A 23,820-nucleotide genomic window follows, 5' to 3' on the forward strand; every position below is an offset into this window, starting at 1 on the left:
TGTGTGTGTGTGTGTGTGTGTGTGTGTGTGTGTGTGTGTGTGTGTGTTGGATGTTTTTTTAAATCAAATGCTTTATTAACCTCTAGTTTACATCATTCATTTCTGCAAGATTTTGAGTTACAAAATTTCTCCCCGTTTTCCCTCTATCCACCACCTCAAAATAGTGATCCCACTGGATATCCCTTCCTCCAATCTGCTCTCTCCCATATCTTCTCCCATACCCCTTCTGACTTTCCAGTAGGGTACGGTGGATCTCTACACCCCAGTGCCTGTACATCTTGTTTCCCAGTTACATGTAAAATAATATTAATAATAATATATTTATTTAATGATATATTATTTATATAATATAATATATTATTATTTATTTAATAATAAATATATATTTAAACATTTGATTTTAAAACTTTGAATTCCAGATTCATTCCCTTCCTCCCTTGTCACCCACCCTTACTGGGAAGATAAGCAATTCAGTATGTACATGTGTAGCTATGCAAAACATTTCCATAGTGGATATATTGTAAAAGACTGATTGTATTTCCCTCCCTCCTATCCCACCTATCACTTGTTCTATTCTCTACTTTCTGGCTTCTTTCAAGATCCAATTAAAGTCTCACCTACTGCAAGAAGTCTTTCCCTGTTCTCATTAATCTTAGTGCCTTCCTTCTGATATTATCTTCAGTTGTTTACATATTGTCTCCCTCATTAGACTGTGGGCTTCTTGAGAATATGGAGTGTGTTTTATTTCCCTTTCTTTCTTTCCTGAGCACTTAGTAAAGTGCTTGGTACATAGTAGGTGTTTATTACATGCTTATTTACCTATGAAGCACCTACTCTGTTCCAGGTACTCTTCTAGATCCTGGGAACATAAAGGCAAAAACAGAATTCTTTGGCTTCAAGAAACTTGGATTTGATTGGGAGTAGACAACATATGCATATAAGTTAGAGAAAATACATAGACACAAGATTTTTTTTTTGAGAATCACTAAAGTTGGGGAGGGTGTGGGGGTAGAATAATGGAAATTTAGGAATGTAGGAGATTCAACCTCTTGAATCTATTTTCTAACACCAGACATATCCTGGATGAAACTTTAGGAACGATATGATGCATTGAAGAAAGATTTCAGGTTTTAGAGAGCTTTTACCTGTATCTGAAAACTTCACTCACTCAGGTTGTAGCTCAGATTTTTAGAAAGATTCTTAAACACAGAGTAGGGTGACAAAGAGCAAATCATAAAGCACAGTAAAGGTCATGACTTCTCAGCTGTCCGATGGTAAGTTCCTTATGGACTAGAAAGGGGGCGGGCAAACTCTTAGAGACAATATCTAGGTGAGAGTATGAACTGTTCTGCTTTTCTCTGTCTCTATAGGCAACAGCTTCTGGAGACCTTGAACTACTGATAATCATTGCCCCATTGGTGGGGTTTGTGATCCTCCTGATGCTACTGGTTTTTATTTTGAGAGGTAAGGAGGACAGTCAGATGATATTCTTTGTGGTGTATATGCTATTGGATTTCTGAATCAAGTTTTCAGACTTCACGCTAAATATAGTAACATGGCTTCCCATTCTGTATGTAAAATAGAGAATGGTCACTCAGTGTTCACTGGATAAAATAATTTTAAGTTTTAGGGGGAGGAGATAAGACAAGTACTTATTTAATTTGGTTATAAGCAAAAATATCTGCAAGTATTGCTTGGTTTATTTCATTTCACTACTTGGTATTGTCATATATAATTAAGAAAGAAAAAAAATAGTTTATTTTTTCTAATTACACATAAAGACAACTTTTAACATACACTTAAGATACATTAAAATTTTTCTCCTAGGGGTGGCCAGGTAGCACAGCGAGTAAGAGCACCAGCTCCAGTGTCGGGATGACCTGGGGATCAAATCTGGGCTCAGATACTTAGCACCACACCCAGAAATAACTGGCCATTTTACTTAACAAGTTAGTTACTTAACCCTGATTGCTTTAAAAAAATTTTTTTTTCTCCCTCCCTTCCTCACCTCCCCCTCTGAAAGATGGTAAAGCAATTTGATATAGGTTATTTATGTGTAATCATGTAAAACACATTTTCATATTAGTCATGTTGTGAAAGAAGAAACAGACCAAAAGAAAAAAAAGTATGAAAAAAATAAAGTGAAATTAGTATGCTTCTATCTATATTCGGATTCCATCAGTTCTTTCTTTGGATGTGAATAGCATTTTTTTCTCATGAGTTCTTTGGAATTGTCTTGCATCATTATGTTGCAGGGAATCTCTAAGTCATTTATAGTTGATAGGAAAGAAGATATTGAGTTATTTTGGGTTAGACTTTACACAAATATGTGGTTAGATGTTTTCATTGCTACAAATATTATAATAAAGAAATGACTGTGGTTTGAAACATATGGACATTTGATTATAAGGGTGAGTAGGGGACTCAATGATTAGATTAGGTTCAGAACCACTTGGTGACCCATGCAAGGTATGGTTATGCTTTAAAAGAGGGCATTGGATAAATATATTTCTGGGGGTCTGTCCTCCAAGAACTAATAGTGCTTTTATGCATGACTCTCCATCCCTTCTCCCTTTCCCAACTCTCAAGAGCCAATTTGGTAGCCCTTAGGTCTGTGTTCTTTCTACTCATAGTCCAGTGTTACTTTGGAATTTTCACTGATGTTGGCCATCTTGTTTACCCACATTTCATATTGTAACCTTGTTTTGTTTCTAGGTAAAATCATAAGAAAGGATTATTCGGTTACATACAAAAGGTAATCTATCTTGCCTGCCTCTCTACTGATGTGTGTGTGGTAATGACTACAGGAGTTGCTTAGTGATGATTACACTCATTAAGCTCAATAGCTTAATGGCTCCTTATCCTCTGACTAGTTGCAAATCGGCCTGCCTCGCCTTTCAGCTTCCAGCTGCACTTTGGAAATGATGGGCCACTTCAGGGTTGGGTGGAAATAGAATTCCAATCCTTGGATTTAGCTCTTCTGCTGCTTTAGAACTAGGACCAGTTTGATCTGAATAATACTTAAAATATCATATAAAGGGGGTTCTGACCATCTCTCCCCCTCTGAAGTCATTTGAAAGGAGAATAAGGTGTTTTGTAAATTGTCAACAGATATCATGGCCGGTGGCTGGAGAAACTAATTTTAAAGGCAGGAAGACTGGTTTGAGTTCTGTCTCAAAGGTGAGACAGTTGACCATGAGACCCCAAGCAAATCCCTTACATTCTTCTTCCTTTTTTTTTTTTCTTTTTGGAGGGCAATTGGGGTTGATTTGCCCAAGGTCACACATCTAGTTTTTTTGTGTTAAGTGTCTGAGGCTGGATTTGAACTCAGGTCCTTCTGACTCCAGGGCCGGTGTTCTATTTACTGCGCCACCTAGCTGCCAAATCCCTTACATTCTTAATGTTCTAGGTAGCTCTCTAAGATTAGGAATTGCAGAGAAGGTGCTGTCCTCATTGGTAAAGGATATTCCCTATGCCAGTGAACTCACAAAGCCCAGTCTCCCAGGACCAATTTAGAGATAAAGATTCTATTATCACATGCTCAAATTCTTTGTATTCACCTTTAGATTAATGCTTCATGTTCACAGACTTTCAGTCTTCTCACTATAAATACATAGGTCAAGATCATGGATTATGGAAAGAATTCTTTCTTTGGTCTGGAGTTTTTGCTGTTGTTCAGTCATGTCCAACTCTTCATTACCTCATGGACCATAGTATGCCAATACCTACCTTAGGATTTTCTTCACAAAGGCAGTGGAGTGCTTTGCCATTTCCTTCTCCAGTCAATTAAGGCAAACAGAAATTAAGTGACTTTTCCAGGATCACACAGCTAGTAAGTATCTGAAGCCAGGTTTGAACTCAGGTTTTCCTGACTCCAGGCCCAGCACCCTAGCCACTGAGCCACCTATCTGCCTCTCATCCAGCTCGGTATCTACCTGACCTGAAGTTTATTTGCCTGGATAGGAAGGGATTGGTTAGATGAGTGATGTTAGACATCCAGCTCAAAATTTATATGATTCTACCACAAATGGACATTCTGTTTTGGACCCAGCTTCTTCATGAACAATCTCTCTTTTTCTTTATAGGTCAAACAATGCTGGAGAAGTTAGCAGTGCTAACCTGCCTAGTAAAATAGAAGAAGATGAAGAAGGCCTTTTCAACCTCTAAGAGTTTTCATTTGGAGAAGTATGTGTGCATGCGTGTGTGTGTGTGTCTAATATTGGAGATCTAACAATAAATTGGTTTAAGTATGCTTTTAAAAAAATATAGCAGAACTCAATGAACGTCAGCCATTTCAAAGTAGCCATACTTATTCTTTCAGTATTTCCATTTGCTCATAACATTGCAGGGTAAAGTCATAAGAAAACTGTTTTCAAAGGATTATATGTGTTATTTGGTCTTGGAGCAGAAGAATATAAGCTTCAGAGATATGAAGGTATACATTCATTTATTCATTAAAAACATTGGGTAACTGCTGTAAATGGAAAGTAGTTGTAGTAACTGGCTTTATATAGAGTTTTAAAGTTTGTAAAATGTTTTATACCCATTATCTCTTTTAAGTTTTATGATATAGTAAGAAACAAAGAGCACTGCACTTGGAATTAGAAGCCTAGAGTTTAAATTCCACCTATCATCTGTTGTCTTGAACTACTTTGCACCCTGGGCATGACCCATCTCTGGGCCTTGATTTCCTTATTTGTAAAATAAGGGGGTTGCCTAGATGACCTTGAAAGTCCTTTTGTTTTAACTCTATGATTCTATGAATGTGGTAAGATAGATGCTACAAATATTATTATTCATTTGAGATAAGGAAACTGAGGCTCAGAGAGGTAAGAGACTTTCCAGAATTAGACATTGTATTTGGAAGTAGAAATTGAATGGTCAAAACTCAACTATATATTGTGGGGTCAAATTGTTAAAAAGAAGTCAGGTCAGCAAATATTTATTATTCCTATATTCTGGGGATTCAAATATAAGCAGAAAGCTAGTTCCTGCCCTCAGGAAGTTTATATTCGATTAGGGAAAGATGGCACCTGAAAGGAAGCTGAAAAGAGTGGTGGAAGGGAAGGAAGGTAGCCATTTGGGGGCATGATAGAAAATGTCCAGAGAGTCAGGAATAGAGACTGGAGAGGAAGACCACATGTCTGACTTGGACATTTTTCAATAAAATGGAGGCTCTAGGAGGAGCCAGTCAATCAGAGGAAGGGAATAGGCGATCTATGGAAGAGATAGCATGGGGCTCTGAGATAATTGAGAATATTATCAGCCCTGTACTATAAGCTCTAAAACAGCTTCCTTTGTTGTATTTGTTCATTTCATTTTTGTTTCCTATTTTAAACATTCCTGTCCTTAAACTAATAGAATGTTCCTTAGTAATGATATGATTACATTATATCATGAATAAATGATTCCCTATGGATGAATAGGATATGGACCAAAAGGGTGAGGGGAGAAGCTGGTGGTAGCCTTTGGTTTGGTTTGAGGAAGCTCCTGACCTCTAGTGACTGGATCCAAGGACCCCCTGGAAAAGACTGTCTCAATAAGAAAGCTGGTATAGGAATCTAGGACCAGGTACAGCTTCCTGGCTGCCACAAGGATTTGTGGCACAAAATCCACAAGGATTACATTGATTTTAATATGTGTAACCTTGGGCAGTTCAGTTTACTCTTTGGGACTCAGTCTCCTCATCTGTAAAATAAGAGAGCTGGGCTAGACTCACTTCCCTTGATTTCAACAGGCATTTAAGTTCCTACTTTGTAGGAGTCACAGTGCTTGGCTATGTATGTCCAAAGAAAAAAACTAAGTCCTTGCTTTCAAGGAGCATATTTTTAAATAGTATGATCTTTAAATTTCTCTCTGGCTCTAAATTTGATAATCCTGTGATCTTCTACATAGGTGGCATGCTTCTTTCTAGTTGTCTAGCTTAGAGCAAGCCCCTTCATTTATCTGGACCCCAATTCAATTTCCTAGCTCTAAAAAGAAAGGGATCAAATAGATGTTCTCCAAGTTCCCTTAACATTTTGTGACTCTGGTTTGGAAATTGTCCTTAGAACCTGAAGCACATTCTTGTGTAATTTTACTGGTGGAAATCTGTTATCCTTTAAGGGCAAATTTGATTTTTGGAAAGAGCTCAAATTCCAAACTAAAGCTGGTGAATGAAGTGGATAATCAAGCTGGGGAATACCATTTTTTTGTTATAATGTGAGGTAAGGGTATAAAATAAATAGCCTTATTTTTTGGCACAATCTGTAAACTAGGATGGAAAATTTGAAGGGGAATGGAGTGGTTTGGATGAAGAGAGACAGGGTCACTTGGGAATCGAGGTTAACAAAGCTTTTTTTTTTTAAACTCACAAAGATCAGAGGAGAAGATATGCCAAAGGGAATAGCATAGGTACGAGGTCATTTAGGACTCAAATTTAGAGATTTTAGACAAAGAGCTGAGATGACACTAATAGGAAACTTCCTATTTGGTGAAATGAAGCAACAGGGGAAGCTTGGGGTGCTAGTATGAGGGTATTCTTTGAATTTCTTGGTAAGAAATGGAGAATGAGGGGCAAAGAGCTAGGAAACTTAACTCTAACTGTGTCATAGCAAACAACTGGTTGATTGTGGAATGGAGGTGGCATCCAATTTCTAGGTTGCTTAAGTCTTAGTGCATGTGTATTCTAGATGCTGAGGCTGAATCAAATCAAACTGAATTTTGTTGGTTCAGAGAAGGCAACATGGAAATGCTGCTCTACAAGGAGGCTCACCACCAGGATTCTTTTTGATAAATGAATTGGAAGTTCAAAAGATACCTAGATGGACAAGATGGCCCAGGCACAACCGAGAAAGGAGTATGAAGTAATCTGGCCTTGATTAGCAATTCCTAAAGAGAAGTTTCAAAAGCACTTTGAGCAATGGCTCCATCGCAGGAATAAGTGTATGTGGTTGCTTGAGGTTACTACTTTGAAGAATATGTCTCATTTAGATATATAAATTCTGACATAGTTTGAAAAAATAAATTGTTATTGATATCTTTCATTTTTACATTGTCTGAATTTTTCTTTGTATTCCTTCTCCTCTTCACTCCCAGAGAACCATCCTATATATAAAATAATTTTTAAAAGAAAAAATAGAGCAAGAGGAGGAAAAAAAAATACTATCACATTGAAAAAAATTCTTACAAGCTAGATATGCAGTGTTCCATACTCAAGGACACCTTATCTCTGCATAGTACTGAAGGGAGGTGAAATGTCATATCTCTTGTTTGGGGTTAAGCTTGTTCTTTATAATTTTGCAACATTTATTTTTGAATATTTTTTATCAGTTGTTCTTTCCATTTATGTTGTTGTCATCATTATGTACATTGTTTTCCTGGTTCTGCTAACTTCATTCTGCATCAGTGTTGACCTAGTTTTATGATTTTGCCATTGCATCCTGGATTCTCACAGAGGCATAAGGGATTTTGTAAGTTCCCTGGTCTAACTTGTATCTGATCAAGAATTCCCTCTACAATATTCCTTAGGAAGAGCCATCAAGTTTTGATGGAGGATTCTTTAGGAACCAGCGATGTCTGAGGCAGTCTCCTTAATTTTTGTATAGCTGCTAGGTGGCACAGAACACTAGACCTAGAGTCAGGAAGCTCTGAATTCAAATCTTTCCTTGCTGTGTGACCCATGGCAAATCATTAACCTTGGTCTGCTTTAGTTTCTTCAACTGTAAAACAGGGATAATAATAGCATCTACTCCACTGGGTTTTTTTTAAGGAGCTTTAAATGAAATAATATCTATAAAGTGCTTGGAAAACCTTACAGTGCTACATAAATGCTAGCTATTTTTTTATATTTAAATTTCTTTTATAGCTGCTTTAATTCTTAGGAAATTTTCCCTCAGATTGAACCGAATCTTGTTCTCTGCAATTTGCATTTCTCCCAGTTCTGTCCTCTGAGGTCAATCATGATAAGCAGAATGAGTTTAATTCTTTCATATTATGGAGTTCCAGATGCTTGAAGAGAGACATCTCAGCTCTTCATAAGTTTTCTTCTCTAAGCTAATCACCTCTGGTTCCTTCAACTGATTCCTGTACACCAGAGAAACTTCTGTAGAGAACACCTTTCTTCCTAATTATCGGGGGATATGTAGTTCAGACCAGTTTCCCAGGGAATACATCTCCCTCCTTCCAAAGCAGCCTGGGGATTATGTACCTGCCTAGACAGGGCAATGGAGTGTACCACTAGTTCATGCAGATCATGCAGTCTGTCTGAAACCCAACTCTCTCTCTTTGGAGGTACTTTTGGAGTGCTTTGGAAAGGGGTACTCTGAGTCCCCTTATTTATCTCATTGGATGATGGCTAGTGTGTCCAAATTAAAATTAAATGCATATGTTGTGTTTTATGTCATGTGATTATTCTTTACCTTAAATCACTGTTACAGGGTGAACTCTCATATGTTGCAAAAGACTGAGAGGCAGGGTAGAGAATAGGTGAGCAGCAATAAAGTCAAACATGCTCAGAAACCAAGAAAACAAAACAAAAATATGTTGATATCAGACTTATCTCTGATCACTTGAACTCACCAATACATATACATCTGACAAATGAGCTGGAGGGGAGTTTGAGAGAAAAACCTAATCCCTCTAGAAGGAATACCAATGGGTCAAATGCTATTTCAGGTTGACATATTCTTAGAAATCAAGGGAAATATGCTAAAAAATAACTAATATTCATATAAAATTTTAAGATTTGCAAAGATCTCATTTGATCTTCATAATAACCCTGAGAGATAGGAGCTTTGTTATCCCCATTTTACAGAAGAGGAAACTGAGGTACAAAGAAGATAAGTGGCTTGTCCAGGGTTATGCAGCTAGTGCCAGAGAGACATTTTGGATTTTCCTACTCAAATCCAGTTTTTTTTTTCCTACTCAAATCTAGTTCTCTATCCATTATGTCACCTAGCTGATTCAAGCAGCCAGGCCCCTGGGGGTAATGCGAACAGTTGAGGGGTGTCATAGTAACAAATATTAGGTGAAGGCACAGGAAGGCATATCACTGAGGTCACAAAATTCTTCGTAATATAAGTAATATAGTAATATGAGACCCAAATCTTATTTTTGTAGACATGACTCCAGTTCTTGGAAGAGATGAGGAAGGCAGAGATAGATCTGAGTTTCTGGAAAATAGAAGCTCCTTGAGGGAAAAAATTTTCATTTTTTAGTCTTTATATGCTCAGAATTTATCACAGTCTTACATAGAAGTTGATGAATAAGTGCTTATTTAAATGAATGGAATTATTGAAAATCTGGGACAGCAGATAAGGAATGAGACTAAAGTGTCAGTTATTGAAATTGAGGTGTGTGGAAGGTGAGGGGACAAAGTTGGTCCAGATTGTAGATTCAAAGGATTCAGGGGCAACGACAGTCAAGCAAATCATTATAAATTCTAGAACACATAGATAACTGGAATGGTGGTGTTGCCTTTTAGCAGTCATTAGGAAACCTGATTTGATGGATAGATAATAATTTGAAAGTGGCAAGTAAAATTATTTGTATGTAATATAGAGATTCTGAAGTACTTAAAGGTCCTTGTAATGGTCTCCAGTTTTTTTGAAAAGTATTTTAAACATCTCCCTCTGTGCTCCTCTATGCACTATTAATTTGTGCTTTCTGTGAAGAAGGGGTTTGCTGAGCAAAGATAAAATTCATCCTTGACCCCATAGGAAGGACCATGAATCCTATAAACTTTGATTGTGTAATTTGTTTACTACAGTTTAAGAAAACAACTAATGGCTTTGCCTTTATGTTAGTTAGATACTATATTTTAAAAATTCAAATAATATTCTTTCAGAGTTTGACATAAGATATCCTGGTTGAAAAGGTATCTTAACATGGCTTCAGAAATTCCTACAATAGAAACTTTTAGAGGTTATAGGTTACAACCTTCTCTTTTCATTTGGCACAAATACAGACGCTTTATAGACTCACTTATTTGATATTCAACTTAAATTTAACTAGCATTTATTTAGTACCTACAAATGCCCTTTTCCACAAAAGACTTTCAGACAAAAATGTAAGTATTAGTAAAAACATGGGGACTGAAGGGGTGCCCACCTATTGGGGAATGGCTGAAAAAACAGTGATACATGAATGTGGTGGAATATAAGAAATGATCAAATGGTTATTTTCACCAGGAATGGAAAAAAAAATGAATGAGGACTAAAGTGAGCAGAATCAGGAGAATAATTTCTACAAAAATAAAAACAAAGAAAAACAACTTCAAAAGACATTTTTTTCCTGTCCCAAACATGTATAGTCAAGCAAAAGAAATTCCCACATTGGCTATATCAAAGTATTACAAAGTTCATCTGAATTCCTAAGAGGCAGGGATGACTGTTAGCCCTGGCAGGGGACAGTTACTTGGAAGAGCTGACATGAACTAGGTTTTGAGGGATTTTGACTGGTAAGGGAGGAGAAGACATTCAAAGCATTGAGCACCTTGTGATCAAAGGTACAGATATAAGAAAGCACAGGATATATTTGGGGAATGGCAAGCAGGCCAGAAAGTCCAGAATTTCAGTTACCTGAAGGAGAGTAATATGATATAAGACCTGAAGGGTAGATTGGAGCTGGATTGTGGAGGGCTTTGAATGCCAGGCTAATGAGCCTGGGCTTTATTTCGCATGCAGTAGAGAGTCAATGAAGCTTTTATTTTGTTTTGTTTATTTTAAATTTTATTATTTTTTAATGAACACCAAAGATAAACAAAAAGAGACCATATTTTTCCTTTCCTTGCATCCCCAGAACTTGGCATAGCTCCTGGCACATAGTTAGTCCTTAATAAATGCTTGTTGTTGATGATGATAATGAGAAAAAGAACATTTCCATATATACAGAGGAATAGAAAAAGAAGATTATGTACAAAACTACAAATCTTTATCACACAGTTGACTTTTTAAAAACAAAATTTTAAAAGAGGTGACACATTCAATATGTTACTTTCAAAATGGTGCTGCTTGCCCATTTCCTTCTCAAATTCCCCACTGAAGCTTTTGAAGATCAGAGATAAGATCGGATCTAAGCATTTTGGATCATAGACTTATAAATGGAAGGAACCTCACAGCTTATTTAGTACAACCCCTTCCTTGTATGAATGAGGAATCAGGACAGAGAAATTAAGTGACTTTCTAAGATTGCACAGGTAGTATGGTTAGGATAGCATTTAAACATAGGTTCTTGGCCTCTTTATTGAACCATGTGTTAATCTGGCAAATGTGTGCAGAAATTATTAGGAGGAGAGAGCCTGAAAGTGAGAAGAACTTTTAGGAATTCATAGGCGAATTAATAGTCCATTAAAAAAGTCAGAAGAACCTGACCTTGGGTGCTGTTGGTGGAAATGGGAACAAAGGTATGGATATGAATGATGCAGGGGTAGAACTGATGAGACTTCATGATTAATTGGATGTGGCAGATAAGTGAAAGAAAGTAATAGGGAAGGTAGGAAGGTTAGTAGATTTGGAAGAAGGATGGTTTTAATTTGGCATAGTTTAGTATATGGCATGGATAGTAAATCTAGATGGAAATATTCAGTGTTAGAAATGGAATCATTTGCTAAGTAGTAATAGTTGAGGCCATAGGGGTACATGAAAAATAAAACACAGGAAAAGTACCAAGAGCAGGGCTTTGGGCAATACCTACATTAAGAAATAGGGGTGAGGGCAAAGAACCAACAAAAAAAAGATAGTGGAAGAGGATAGTTGAGTCAGAGAAATAGAAGAATCAAAGTAATTCATTGTCCCAAAAACCAAGAGAGGAGACAGAATTAAGAGAGAGGGAATGGTCAGTAGTATCATATGCCATAGAGAGATCAAGAAGAATTGAAACTGAGAGGATGTGGGATTTTGGAAGACATTGGTTGATTACCTTGGAGAGAGTACTCCAGGGAACATTGAAAGTGTAAGTCAAATTGTAAGAGGATTAAGCTCAAATAAGTGGTAAGGATGAAGAGACAGCACACGTACTATTTTCCTACCATTTTGGCTGTGGAAGGGACAAAAGGGATGAAATGGTAACGGGTGGACAAAGAGGTCAAGAGAAGGTATTTTCTTCAAATGATAGTGAAGATCTGAGGAGGCTTATAGGCAAAGGGAAGGAGTTAATGAAGAGGAAGCTGAAGATGTAGGTGACAGAGAAACAAAGTCCTGAAGGAGCAAAGATCACAGGTAAAGTGATTAACTTTGGAAAAAGAAATGCTCCTTCTTCTAAGATTTGAGAAAAGGAGGGATGAATGAGTGAATATATGGAGAAGTAGGTAGGTGTGTAGGAGAGAGTTCTAGTTGGGTGGCTTTAGTCTTTTTATGAAAGTAGGAGGGTCACTTGCTGAGAATGACAATTTAAAAAAAACTGTGTAGGGACTATGGAGTATTAAATAGTGAGCGGATAAGAGAAGAGGATTGTTAAATCCTCTTCTTAAGTCCAATTTAGGCTTAATAGCATGGATTTCTTGTGTATGTCATGGGCATCATTTTGTGACTTTCAGTTGCAAAGTTCAACAGAAAAAACAGACCATAGGAGAGACCTGAGATAAGTGATTGGCAAGAAGGGAATTATGGAGGGTGGAGCCAAGATGGCAGAATAAAAGCAGGAACTTGCTTGAACTCTCCCTCAAACTCCTCCAAATACATTAAAAAATAACTCTAAACAAATTTGAGAGTAGCAGAACTCAGAAAATGACAAAGTAAAACAAATTTCCAGCCCAAGACAACCTGGAAGGTCAACAGGAAAGGTCCATTGTACTAGGCTGGGAGAGGAGGGCAGTTCAGCATAAAATGCGCCAGCACAGACCAGGGCCCCGCAAACCTGGAGCATACCTTAGAGGACTGAATCACTGGCATTTGTGACAGTTTCCAGACTTCTCAACCCACAAATGCCAAGGACAACTTAGAAGGTCGGTAGGAAAGGTCTGTCAGACCTCAGTGAGAGAGGAGCACAGTCCAGTTCCAGCCCCATGGTGGCTGCTTCTGGAGCTCTCAGCACATAGAAGGTGTAGGGGATTGAGCAACTGTTCAGAGAGAGATTGCAGGGATCTCTTTTCTGGTGCTGAGGCAGGATTCTCGTGCTTTGCCCATGTTTGGATCTGGGTCACAGTACTGGGTGGTGGTTCTGGGGTGAGAAGGAGCCCTGGTGTGGCAGTGGAGAAGGAATGCTCCTCACAGTTCCAAGGCAGAAAATCGTTCTTGTGGTCACTCACAGACTAGAGCACAGGCCAAGATAGGAGGAAACACCTCTCCTTTGATCATACCACCTGGAAAGAAATGAAAATTTACAAGTCCCTAGAAGTATCTCTGAAGACAGCTGCACAAAATCCCTAAATCTTGGACAGTACAAACGCCATACTGGAATCAGAGTCCTATTTTAAAAAAATAGTTAAAAGTAAAGTAATTGACTGGGAAAATGAGCAAACTGCAGAAAACATTTCAGACTATAGAATCTTATTTTGTTGACAAAGAAGATCAAAAGATACAACCAGAAGAAGATAACAAAGTCAAAGTTTCTACATCAAAAGCCTCCAAGAAAAATATGAATTGGTCTCAGGCCATGGAAGAGTTCAAAAAGGATTTTGAAAATCAAGTAATAGAATTAGAGGAAAAACTGGGAAGAGAACTGAGAGTGATGCAAGAAAATCATGAGGGCTGGCTAGGTGGTGCAGTGAATAGAGCACTGGCTCTAGAGTCAGGAGTGCCTGAGTTCAAATCTGGCCTCAGAAACTTAACAAAAACTAGCCATGTGACTTTGGGTATGTTACTTAACCCCAATTGCCCTGCCTTCCCCCCTCCAAAAAGCAAAAAAAAACAATCATGAAAAAAGAGTCAATAGCTTGCTAAAAAAGACCCCCCAAATACTGAAGAAAATATCACCTTAAGAAATAGACTAACTAAAATGACGAAAGAGGTCCAAAAAGCCAATGAAGAGAAGAATCCTTTAAAAAGCATAATTGGCCAAATGGAAAAGGGGTCCAAAAGTTCACTGAAGAAAATAATTCCTTCAAAATTAGAATGGAGCAAATGGAACATTAGGACTTTATGAGAAATCAAGAAATTATGAAACAGAACCAAAAGAATAAAAAAAATAGAAGACAATGTTAAATGTCTCATTGGAAAAACAGCTGACCTAGAAAACAGATCCAGGAGAGATGATTTAAATATTATTGGACAACCGGAAAGCCATGATCAAAAAGAGCCCAGATATCACCTTTCAAGAAATTATAAAGGAAAACTGCCCTGATATTCTAGAACCAGAGGGTAAAATAGAAATTGAAAGAATCCACTGATCACCTCTTGAAAAAGATCCCAAAAAGAAAACTCCTAGGAATATTACAGCCAAATTCCAGAGTTCCCAGGTGAAGAAGAAAATACTACAAGTAGCCAGAAAGAAACAATTCAAGTACTGAGGAAACATAATCAGGATAACACAAGATTTAGCAGCTTCTAGATTAAGTGGACAGAGGGCTGGGAATATGATTTTCCAGAGGTCAATGGAGCTAGAATTAAAACCAAGAATCACCTACCCAGCAAAACAATATAATCCTTCAGGGGAAAAATGGTCATTCACTGAAATAGAGAACTTTCAAACATTCTTGATGAAAAGACCAGAGCTGAATAGAGAATTTGACTTTCAAATACATGACTCAAGAGAAGCATGAAAAGGTAAACAGGAAAGATAAATCATAAGGGACTTATTAAAGTTGGATTATTTCCATTCCTACATGGAAAAATGATATTTATAACTACTGAGGTAGCTGGAGGTTTCATATATATATATATATATATATATATATACACACACACACACATATATCACACATACAGAGCACAGGGTGAGTTGAATGTGAAGGAATGCTATCTAAAAAATAAAATTGAGGGGTGAGAAAGGAATGTACTGGAAGAATGAGAAAGGGAGAGGTAGAATGGGGGTAAATTATCTCACATAAAAGAGGCAGGAAAAAATTTTTATAGTGGAGGGGAAGAGAAGGGAGGTAAGAGGAAATGACTGAACCTTACTCTCATTGAATTTGGCTCAAGGAGGGAAAAACATACACACTCAATTGGGTATGGAAATCTATCTTACCCTACAGGAAAGTAGGGGGAAGGGGATAAGAGAAGGGGAGATGATAGAAGGGAGGGCAGATTGGGGGAGGGGATAATCAGAAGCAAACACTTTTGAGGAGGGACAGGGTTGAAGGAGAGAATAGAATAAATGTGGAGGGGTGGGCAGGATAGGATGGAGGGAAATATAGCTAGTCTTTCACAACATGACTATTATGGAGGCATTTTGCTTGACTGCACATGTGTAGCCTATATCATATTGCTTGCCTTCTAGGTGGGAGTGGTTTGGGAGGGGGAGGAGTGAAATTGGAACTCAAGGTTTTAAAAACAAGTGTTGAATTTTTTTTTTTTTTGCATGCAACTTGGAAATAAGATATATAGGCAATGGGGTATAGAATTCTATCTTGCCCAACAGGAAAATAGGAAGGGAAGGGGATAAGAGAAGTGGGACGGGGGATTGTGATAGAAGAGAGAGAAGATTGAGGGAAGGGGTAATCAGAATGCACTTCATTTTGGCATGGGGGGAGGGGAGATATGGGGAGAAAATTTGAAACTTAAAATCTTGTGGAAATGAATGTTGAAAAGTAAAAATTAATTAATTAATTAACAAAAAAGAAAAAAAGAGAAAATTATGAAGTATTCTGACAAATAATATCTAAATGATAAAATACATAAAAGTTACATTTCTGGGGGGAAGGTTCTTTGTGCTCTTATTGTATCATTATTTCTATTAATCATATCTTATTATTATTCACATGAAAGAATAATCTCTGCTTTAATAATATTAATCTATATCTTCTTTGTGATCTACAGGCAATCAGTTTTTTTGTGTGTATCCTATTTTTACTGGCAGAAATACATAAGCTCTTTCTCTTTTCTAACATTATCTCTACAAAATTATTATGCCTACCCGATACTCTGTTCAATTTTGTGATTTTCTTCTTAGTTTTTGTTAGTTTTGTCTAATCCTAACAGGTAGATGGTAAACATGATGAAATTTCTCCCCTGATTGACTTTTTCAGTTATTTCTTCATCCAAGACTGAGATTTTCTTTTATGAATTTTACTTCAGAAATATTAGGTGAACATATATTATTGGTAATCTCTCATATTTAATATAGCCTTTTAGCAAAATATATTATTATTATTTACCTCTTTTTTTTATAATTTCTGGTTTTAGTTTCACTTTTCCTAGTACCAACATTGCCACACTCAGTTTTCATAATTTGGTGATAGGTCATGTGGTCATTTGACCTTCATCTGAAAATATACAGTGAGGGGCAGAGCCAAGATGGTGGAGTAGAAGCAGGAAAACTCCATGAGCTCCCCCCATAACCACCTCAAATGCCTATAAAATATGACTCTAACCAAACTTTAGGGCTACAGAACCCACAAAGTGCAGAGAGAAACAAGTCTCCCACTGAAGGAAGCCCAGCAAACTGGCAGGAAGAGACCATCACAGCTTGCTGGGAGCAGCACCCAGCCCTGCATGAGCCAGTGGTTTTAGCCTCAGGGCACCCCGACCGGCCTGGGCTGGAAGAACTTCGGGAAAGTGGATCACCAGCAGCTGGGGCAGTTTCCAGAATTATCAACCCATAAATGCCAAAGACAAAGTGAGAGTTCAATGTGGACTTTGTGGGAACAGGGAGTCCAGGAGTGTGGTCTAGCTTCCAGAGGGAGAAATGGCTGAAGTGAGGCCACTGCCATGTGGCTGCTTCAGAGCTCCTAGCCTGCAGATTGTAGGGGGACCAAGCAAATATCCTGAGGGGTAATGACTCTTACTTTAACCTGCTTGGATCTGGATTGCTGCTTAGGGTGGAGGTCCTGGGGTGTGGGACCAGGTGCCAGAGCCTGTGGAGGCTTCAGAGAGGGCAGCCAATTAATGGCTCTGGCATCTGTGAAAACCCCACTGATTTGGGACAAAGCTCTCCTCTCTGGAAGCAGAGTTCTACTGTGGCAAAAAGCTCAAAAATCAAGTAATTGAGTAGCAACATGATCAAGCAAAGGAAGCAAAGCAAGCACAGCAGCCCAGCTCTATATGCCTATTTTGGGGGACAAAAAAGATCAAAGCATGGAACAGGAGGAAGACAGCAAAGTCAGAACTCCTGTATCAAAAGCTTCCAAGAAAAATATGAACTGTTTATAAGCCATAGAGGAGCTTAATAAGGATTTTGAAAACCAAATAAGAGAAGTGGAGGAAAAATTGGGAAGAGAAATGAGAATGATGCAAGAAAATCATGAAAAGCCAGTCAACAATGTGATTGAAGAAAATAATACCTTAAAAAACAGACTAACTCAAATGGCAAAAGAGGCCCAAAAAGCCAATGAGGAGAAGAATGCCTTAAAAAGTCGAATTTGCCTAATGGAAAAAGAATATCAAAAGCTCACTGAAGAGAAAAATTGCTTCAGAATTAGATTGGAGCAAATTAAAGCTAGCAACTTTATGAGAAATCAAGATACTATTAAATAGATCCAAACAAATGAAAAAAATAGAAGGCAATGTGAAATATCTCAATGGAAAAAAACATTGACCTGGAAAATAGATCCAGGAGAGATAATAAAATTATTGGACTACCTGGAAGCCATGATCACAAAAAGAACCTTGAAATCATCCTTTAAGAAATTCTCAAAGAAAACTGCCCTGATGCTTTAGAACCAGAGGGCAAAATAGAGGTTGAAAGAATCCACCAATCACCTCTTGAAAAAGATCCCCAAAAGAAAACTCTTAGGAATATTATAGCCAGGTTCTGGAGTTCCCAGATCAAGGAGAAAATATTACAAGCATCCAAGAAGAAACAATTTGGATATTGTGGAAACACAATCAGGATAACACAGGATCTGGCAGCTTCTACACTGAGGGATCAAAGGGCCTGGAGTATGATATTCCAGAAGTCAAAGAAGCTGGGATTAAAACCAAAAATCACCTACCCAGAAAAACTGAGTATCATGTTTCAGGGGAAAATATGATCATTCCATGAAATAGAAGGCTTTCAAGCATTCTTGATGAAAAAATCAGAGTTGAATAGAAAATTTGACATTCATATGCAAGAAGCAAGAGAAGCATGAGAAGGTAAACAGTGAAAAGAAATCATAAGGAACTTATCAAAGTTGAACTGTTTACATTCCTACATGGAAAAACGATAATTGTAACTTAATGAAACTTTTCTCAGTATGAAAATAGTTAAAGGGAACATAAATGTATGTATATATATATGTATGTGTGTGTGTTTGTACATACATATATGTCTATATGGGAGGGTACATGGGCATATGAATGCATATGTGAATCTGTGTATATATGTGTACAGGTATACACAGACAGAGGGCAGAGGGCCAATTGAATAGGAAGGGATGATCCTTAAAAGGTGAAATTAAGAGGTGAGAGGGGAATATAATGAGAAGAGATGGGGAGAGACAGAATGGGGTAAACTATCTCATATAGAAGAGGCAAGGGAAAACTTACAATGGAGGGGAAGAACAGGAAGGCAAAAGGGAATGGGTCAACCTTACTCTCATTGAATTTGGCTTAGGGAGGGAATGACATGCACACTAAATAGGGTATCTCACCCTACAGTAGAATAGGGTAAAGGGGGATGAGAGGAGGGATGATGGAGGGGAGGGCAGGTTGGGGGTGAGGGAAGCTAGAAGCACACACTTTTGAGAAGGGACAGAGTCAAAGTAGAGAATAGAACAAGTGGGGGTCGGGATAGGAAGGAGGGAAATATAGTCAGCCTTTCACAATATATCCACCATGGAAATGTTTTGTGTAGCTACATGTGTACAACCTATATTGAATTGCCTAACTTCCCAGTAAGGGTGGGTGATAAGGGAGGAAGGGAAAGAATCTTGAATTCAAAGTTTTAAAATCAAATGTTTAAAAAAATATAATAACATATATTTTTTTACATGCAACTGGGAAATAAGGTATGCAGGCACTGTGGTATAGAGATCCATCTTGCCCTACTGGAAAGTCATAGGGGTGATGGGGGAGGATATAGGAGAGAAAAGATTGGGGGAGAGGTTTACAGTGGGATTGCTGTTTTGGGGTGGTGGGTAGGGGAAAGATGGGAAGAAAATTTGTAACTCAAAATCTTGTGGAAATGAATGATGTAAACTAAAAATAAACATAAAATTTAATTAAAAATCAAAATTAAAAATACTTTTAAAAAGTATACAGTGAGTAGGTATCAACTACTTTTCTTTTTTTTAATAGTTTATTTTTCCAGTTGCATTTGAAAATAATTTTAGCATTCATGTTTATTTTAAATTTTGAGTTTGGGATTCCCCTCTCCTCTTCCTCCCCTCCCACCTCATTGAGGGGACAAACAGTAGGATGTGGGTTTTTCATGTGCAGTCTTGAAAGCCATATTTCTGTGTTAGTCATGTTGCGAAAGGAAAAAAAACCAAAATCCCCAAGAAAAATAAAGTTCGCTCTTATAAAAAGAAAGAAAAATAAAAGTGAAGGGAATTGTGATCCATCACTCTATTTCTTAGCCAGTACCAAGTAGTTTTGATGATGACTGGTTTATAACACTATTTAAAATTTGGAAACATTCCCTTGCATTTCTTTTCATTAATTCCCTTGATATTCTAGACCTCTGTTCTTCCAGATGAATTTTGTTATTTTTTTCTAGGTCTATAAAGTAATTGTTTGGTAGTTTGATTGGTATGGCTCTGAATAAGTAAGTTAATTTAGGTAGAATTGTCATTTTTATTATATTAGCTCAGTCTACCCATGAGCAACTGATATTTTTCCCATTATTTGATATGATTTTATTTGTGGGAAAAGTATTGTGTAATTGTGTTCATGCAGTTCCTGTGTTTGTTTTGGCAGATAGACTGCCAAATATTTTATAATGTCTACAGTAACTTTAAATGAAATTTCTCTTTCTATCTTTTGCTGTTGGCCTATGTTAGTTTTTTACTTGTTTCTCTAAACATACCATCATATCATCTGCAAAGAGTGATAGCTTTATTTCTTCTTTGTGCAAATTCCTTTTTCTCCTCTTATTGCTAAAGCTAACATTTTTAGTACAAAATTGAATAACAGTGGTGATAAATGAACATGATTTTTTCACCCCTGATATCATTGGAAATGCTTCTAGTTTCTCCTGCTGATGGTTTTAGATAGATGCTACTTATTTTAAGGAAGACTTCATTTATTCCTATGCTCTCTAGTGTTTTTTGTTAAATAGGAATGGGTGTTGTATTTTGTCAAATGCTTTTTCTGCATCTGTTAAGATAATCATATAGTTCCTGTTAGTTTTGTTATTGATATGGTCAGTTATGCTGAGAGTTTTCCTAATATTGAACCAACCTTGTATTCCTTGTATAAATCTGACCGGTCATAGTATATTATCCTCAAGATAAGTTGCTATAATCTCTTTGCTAATATTTTATTAAATTTTTTTGCATCTATATTCATTAGAGAAATTGTTCTATAATTTCTTTCTCTGTTTTGACTCTTCAGCACCATATTTGTATCATAAAAAGAATTTGGTAGTACTCTTTCTTTGCCTATTTTTCCAAATAGTTTATATAATATTGAAATTCATTGTTCTTTAAAAATTTGGTAGAATTCGCTTGTGAATTTGTCTGGCTCTGGAGAATTTTTTCTTGGGGAGTTCACTGATGGTTTGTTCAATTTCTTTTCCTGATATGGGGTCATTTAGGTATTTTATTTCCTCTTTTGTGAATCTGGGCAATTTGTATTTTTTGTAAATATTCATCCATTTCACCAAGAATGTCAAATTTATTTGCATACACTTGGGCATAATAGTTTCTAATTATTGTTTTAATTTCCTCCTCATTGGCAGTCAATTTGCCTTTTTCATTTTTGATACTGGCAATTTGGTTTCAAGGAGGGAATTGTGGAATTGAAGGCAGCAAGAGAATAGGATATAAGAAATGTACACTAGCTGAAATAGTTGATTATGGAGTCCATTCTGGGTAGGGAGAAAAGTTAGAAGAGGGATGAGAACATTAGGGGAAGGGTCAAGGAGCCTGAGCTTTTGAGGAGCAGATTCAGTAAGAGGGAGAGAGTGATGTGAAAGAGGTAGAGACCTTGGTCTGAGCTGAGGAATTTCAAAGTTAAAGAATTTAGAAACAGTGGAGAGTAGTGACAAGATTGAAGGTGTGTTCTTGCTAGTTGAAGCAGAATGGAATAAAAGGCCATTGGAATTGAGGGAGGTCAAGGGTGTGAGGGGTTTCAAGGAACTATGAGTCAAGGGATTAGAAGGATCGCCTGTGTATGTATTGTGGTTGCGTAGGTCCAGCCACATCACTTCCATCCCTGCTCAAAAACCTTCAGAGGTTCTCTCTGACCTCTAGCACAAAATGCTATTTGGGGATTTCATATCCCCTTTCCATCTATTCTTCTACCTTGTTTCATTTCCATGGAACAAGATACCCCTCCTAGGATAAATTTGTCACTTTTTAACTCACCATCATTGCAGCTACCTTACTTGACTCTCCCTGCCTCAGTCTCCTCAGTCCTCTGTTTGGTTGGCTGGAGGGCAGAGGACCAGATGCCCCCCACTGCATTCCTTTCTAGTGGGCAGAAGCGGGACTCTCCGATGACTCAACTTTGTATCTATTCCCCCTCCCCCCATCCTGTTTCAACTTCACAGAACAAGATTTCCCCTCCCCCCTTGCTTTCCTGTCTCCTTTGTGGTCTCCACCTTTAGGTTGTAAGCTTGTGGTGGGCAGGGACTGTGTTTCTTTTTATTAATTGTACCCTCAAAGCTTGTTTCTTACATTTGTTTCCCTAGCACTTCTAACAGTGCCTTCCACATAGCAGGCGTTGAATAAATGTTTCTAAAGTTGAATTGAAGTAAAACATAACATTGGTTCAGGTATTGAAGTCTTTGAAAAAGGCAGGAGTATGCTCTAGAGGATGGTAGAGAACTCTAGCTTGTTACAGGTTTAATAAGATTCAGGATCCCAAACCAAAGTGGAAGGAAATACAGCATTCTCCCTGTCAGTCTCTTGTGTTGTCAAGGGAAAGGCCCCAGGGACGTGTCATTTGGAACATGGCTCCTAGCCCCAACCCTGGTGTCTGGGAGGAGGGAGGAGCTACTCTCCAGTCCAGCTCTTGTCCTGTGTTCCCCAGTCCTCTCTAAACCGAAGCTGTGAGGCAGATATGGCTGCTGATACAGTTAGGACCAATCGTGGACAAGCCGATGCTTCTAAGAAGATAATTGGTTCATCTAGAAGTCAGAGCACTACAAAACACAATGAAACCTGAGAGAAGAGAGGGCAGAGAGAAAGCAAAGTAAGCAACTTTACTGAGTGGAGGTTCAGTGTGGAGGGGCAGTCAGGGATGATAGACATAGGTCAGTCACCTGGGTTCCTGCATGGAACTTGTTCAGTCATTTCAGTCATGTCCAACTCTTTGTGACCCCATTTGGGGTTTTCTTGGCGAAGATACTGGAGTAGCTTCCCATTTCCTTCTCTAGCTCATTTTACAAATGAGGAAACAGACTTGCCTAGGTTCACACAGCTAGTAGGTGTCTGAGGCTGGGTTTAAATTCAGGTCTTCCTGACTCTGGTCCCAGCACAATTGGGCACTTGGGTTCCCGGATGGAATTAGGTTCCCCAAATAGGTGAAATGAGGTGGGTTTTTGTTGAGCTCTTATCTGGACCAAGATATTGGAGTGAGGGACAGGGGAACTTGGATATGGAGTGTACCTGGGGAGCACACTTAGGGGTGTGCTGGAGCCAGCTAAACCGGGCTTAAAGTCATTGTTAAATTTCCTGTGTGAGCATTTACACCTTGGCAAATAGAGTTGATTGTCCAGACTTAAAAAGGGATTGGAGAAAATATTAATAACAGAGATTAGAACTTAAAATTTTGTTGCATGTATTTTTTTTTCAGAAAGTCTGTTTCCAAACTTTTACCACCATACTCTTGGGTGGAGATCAAGGTTTGAGACTGGTGTTAACTCATGGAGGGGAGCAACTAGGAAACTGGCAGTGAACTCATGCTCAAACTACCTGCCTTTGGAAAAGGGCTTTTGGGAATTTGCTGCTGGTCTTGCTCTGACAAGGTGACTCATGGGTTTTTAGCTGCTATGAGTCTTTTTTGGTTTAGCAGAGTGGGGAGGCGACTGAATTCCTTACAAACTACAACTTAGATGGGGAGACAGAGCCATAAGAAGCCAATACAAATCCCAAGAGGAGAGGTTGTTGAGTGATGGTGGCAATAATTTGAAAATGTTGAACTTCAGGCCCTTCCTCTTCTCCTTGTGTGTCAGGAGTAGTAGTAGAGTAGAATGAGTGGCTACTGTTGTAGAAGTTTACAACAGAAGATGAGTTATTAGGGGAAGTTGGGTTTCAGATAAAAACAGAAGGTGAAGGAGGCAACTGCAGAAAAAGTAAAAAAAACCTAGGAGTTTGTTCACTACGGAACTGACATTCACTGAATTGCAGATTTTGGGAGCTGGTACTCAAGTAGTTATCTAGTTCAACAAGGAATCCCACAACAGGCAGCAAAGTGATGCCAACCACAACTGCTGGGATCAGTGGGATCAGAGCAGGGAATTAATTTATTAGGTTTACAGGTTTGGGAATCATGTGACTCCTGGTACCCTTGGCACCACATGGGCAGCATGTAATATGACTGTGTATATAGTGGGCTTATATCCCAGAGAAGAGCCTAGTGCAAGGGTAGGGGACCCACCAGTCAAAGGGCTGTACTTGAGGACCTAGAGGGCCACATTTGGCCTTGAGATTGCAGGTTC

The 23,820-nt window shown here is 38.1% G+C and overlaps 1 protein-coding gene across 3 annotated transcripts in view; it reads left to right on the forward strand.

Moving 5' to 3' along the window:
• LOC138172731 (T-cell immunoglobulin and mucin domain-containing protein 4-like) overlaps positions 1 to 7,025 on the forward strand; it is a 32,033-nt gene extending 25,008 nt beyond the window's left edge. For 2 of the 3 annotated variants that reach the window (XM_069102508.1, XM_069102509.1), the window contains exons 5-8: positions 1,371 to 1,464; positions 2,716 to 2,755; positions 4,086 to 4,185; positions 6,672 to 7,025. In XM_069102508.1, the coding sequence (XP_068958609.1) occupies positions 1,371 to 1,464; positions 2,716 to 2,755; positions 4,086 to 4,167 (216 nt within the window). In that variant the 3' untranslated portion in view covers positions 4,168 to 4,185; positions 6,672 to 7,025. Of the gene's footprint in view, positions 1 to 1,370; positions 1,465 to 2,715; positions 2,756 to 4,085; positions 4,436 to 6,671 lie in introns of all 3 variants that reach the window. The other variant, XR_011171233.1, reaches the window with a different exon arrangement.
• Positions 7,026 to 23,820: the final 16,795 nt, after the last annotated feature.

This window comes from Petaurus breviceps, unplaced genomic scaffold (assembly GCF_028583685.1).
Source record: "Petaurus breviceps papuanus isolate PSGF00001 unplaced genomic scaffold, PetGlider_PUasm1.0 551, whole genome shotgun sequence".
NCBI lineage: Eukaryota > Metazoa > Chordata > Mammalia > Diprotodontia > Petauridae > Petaurus > Petaurus breviceps.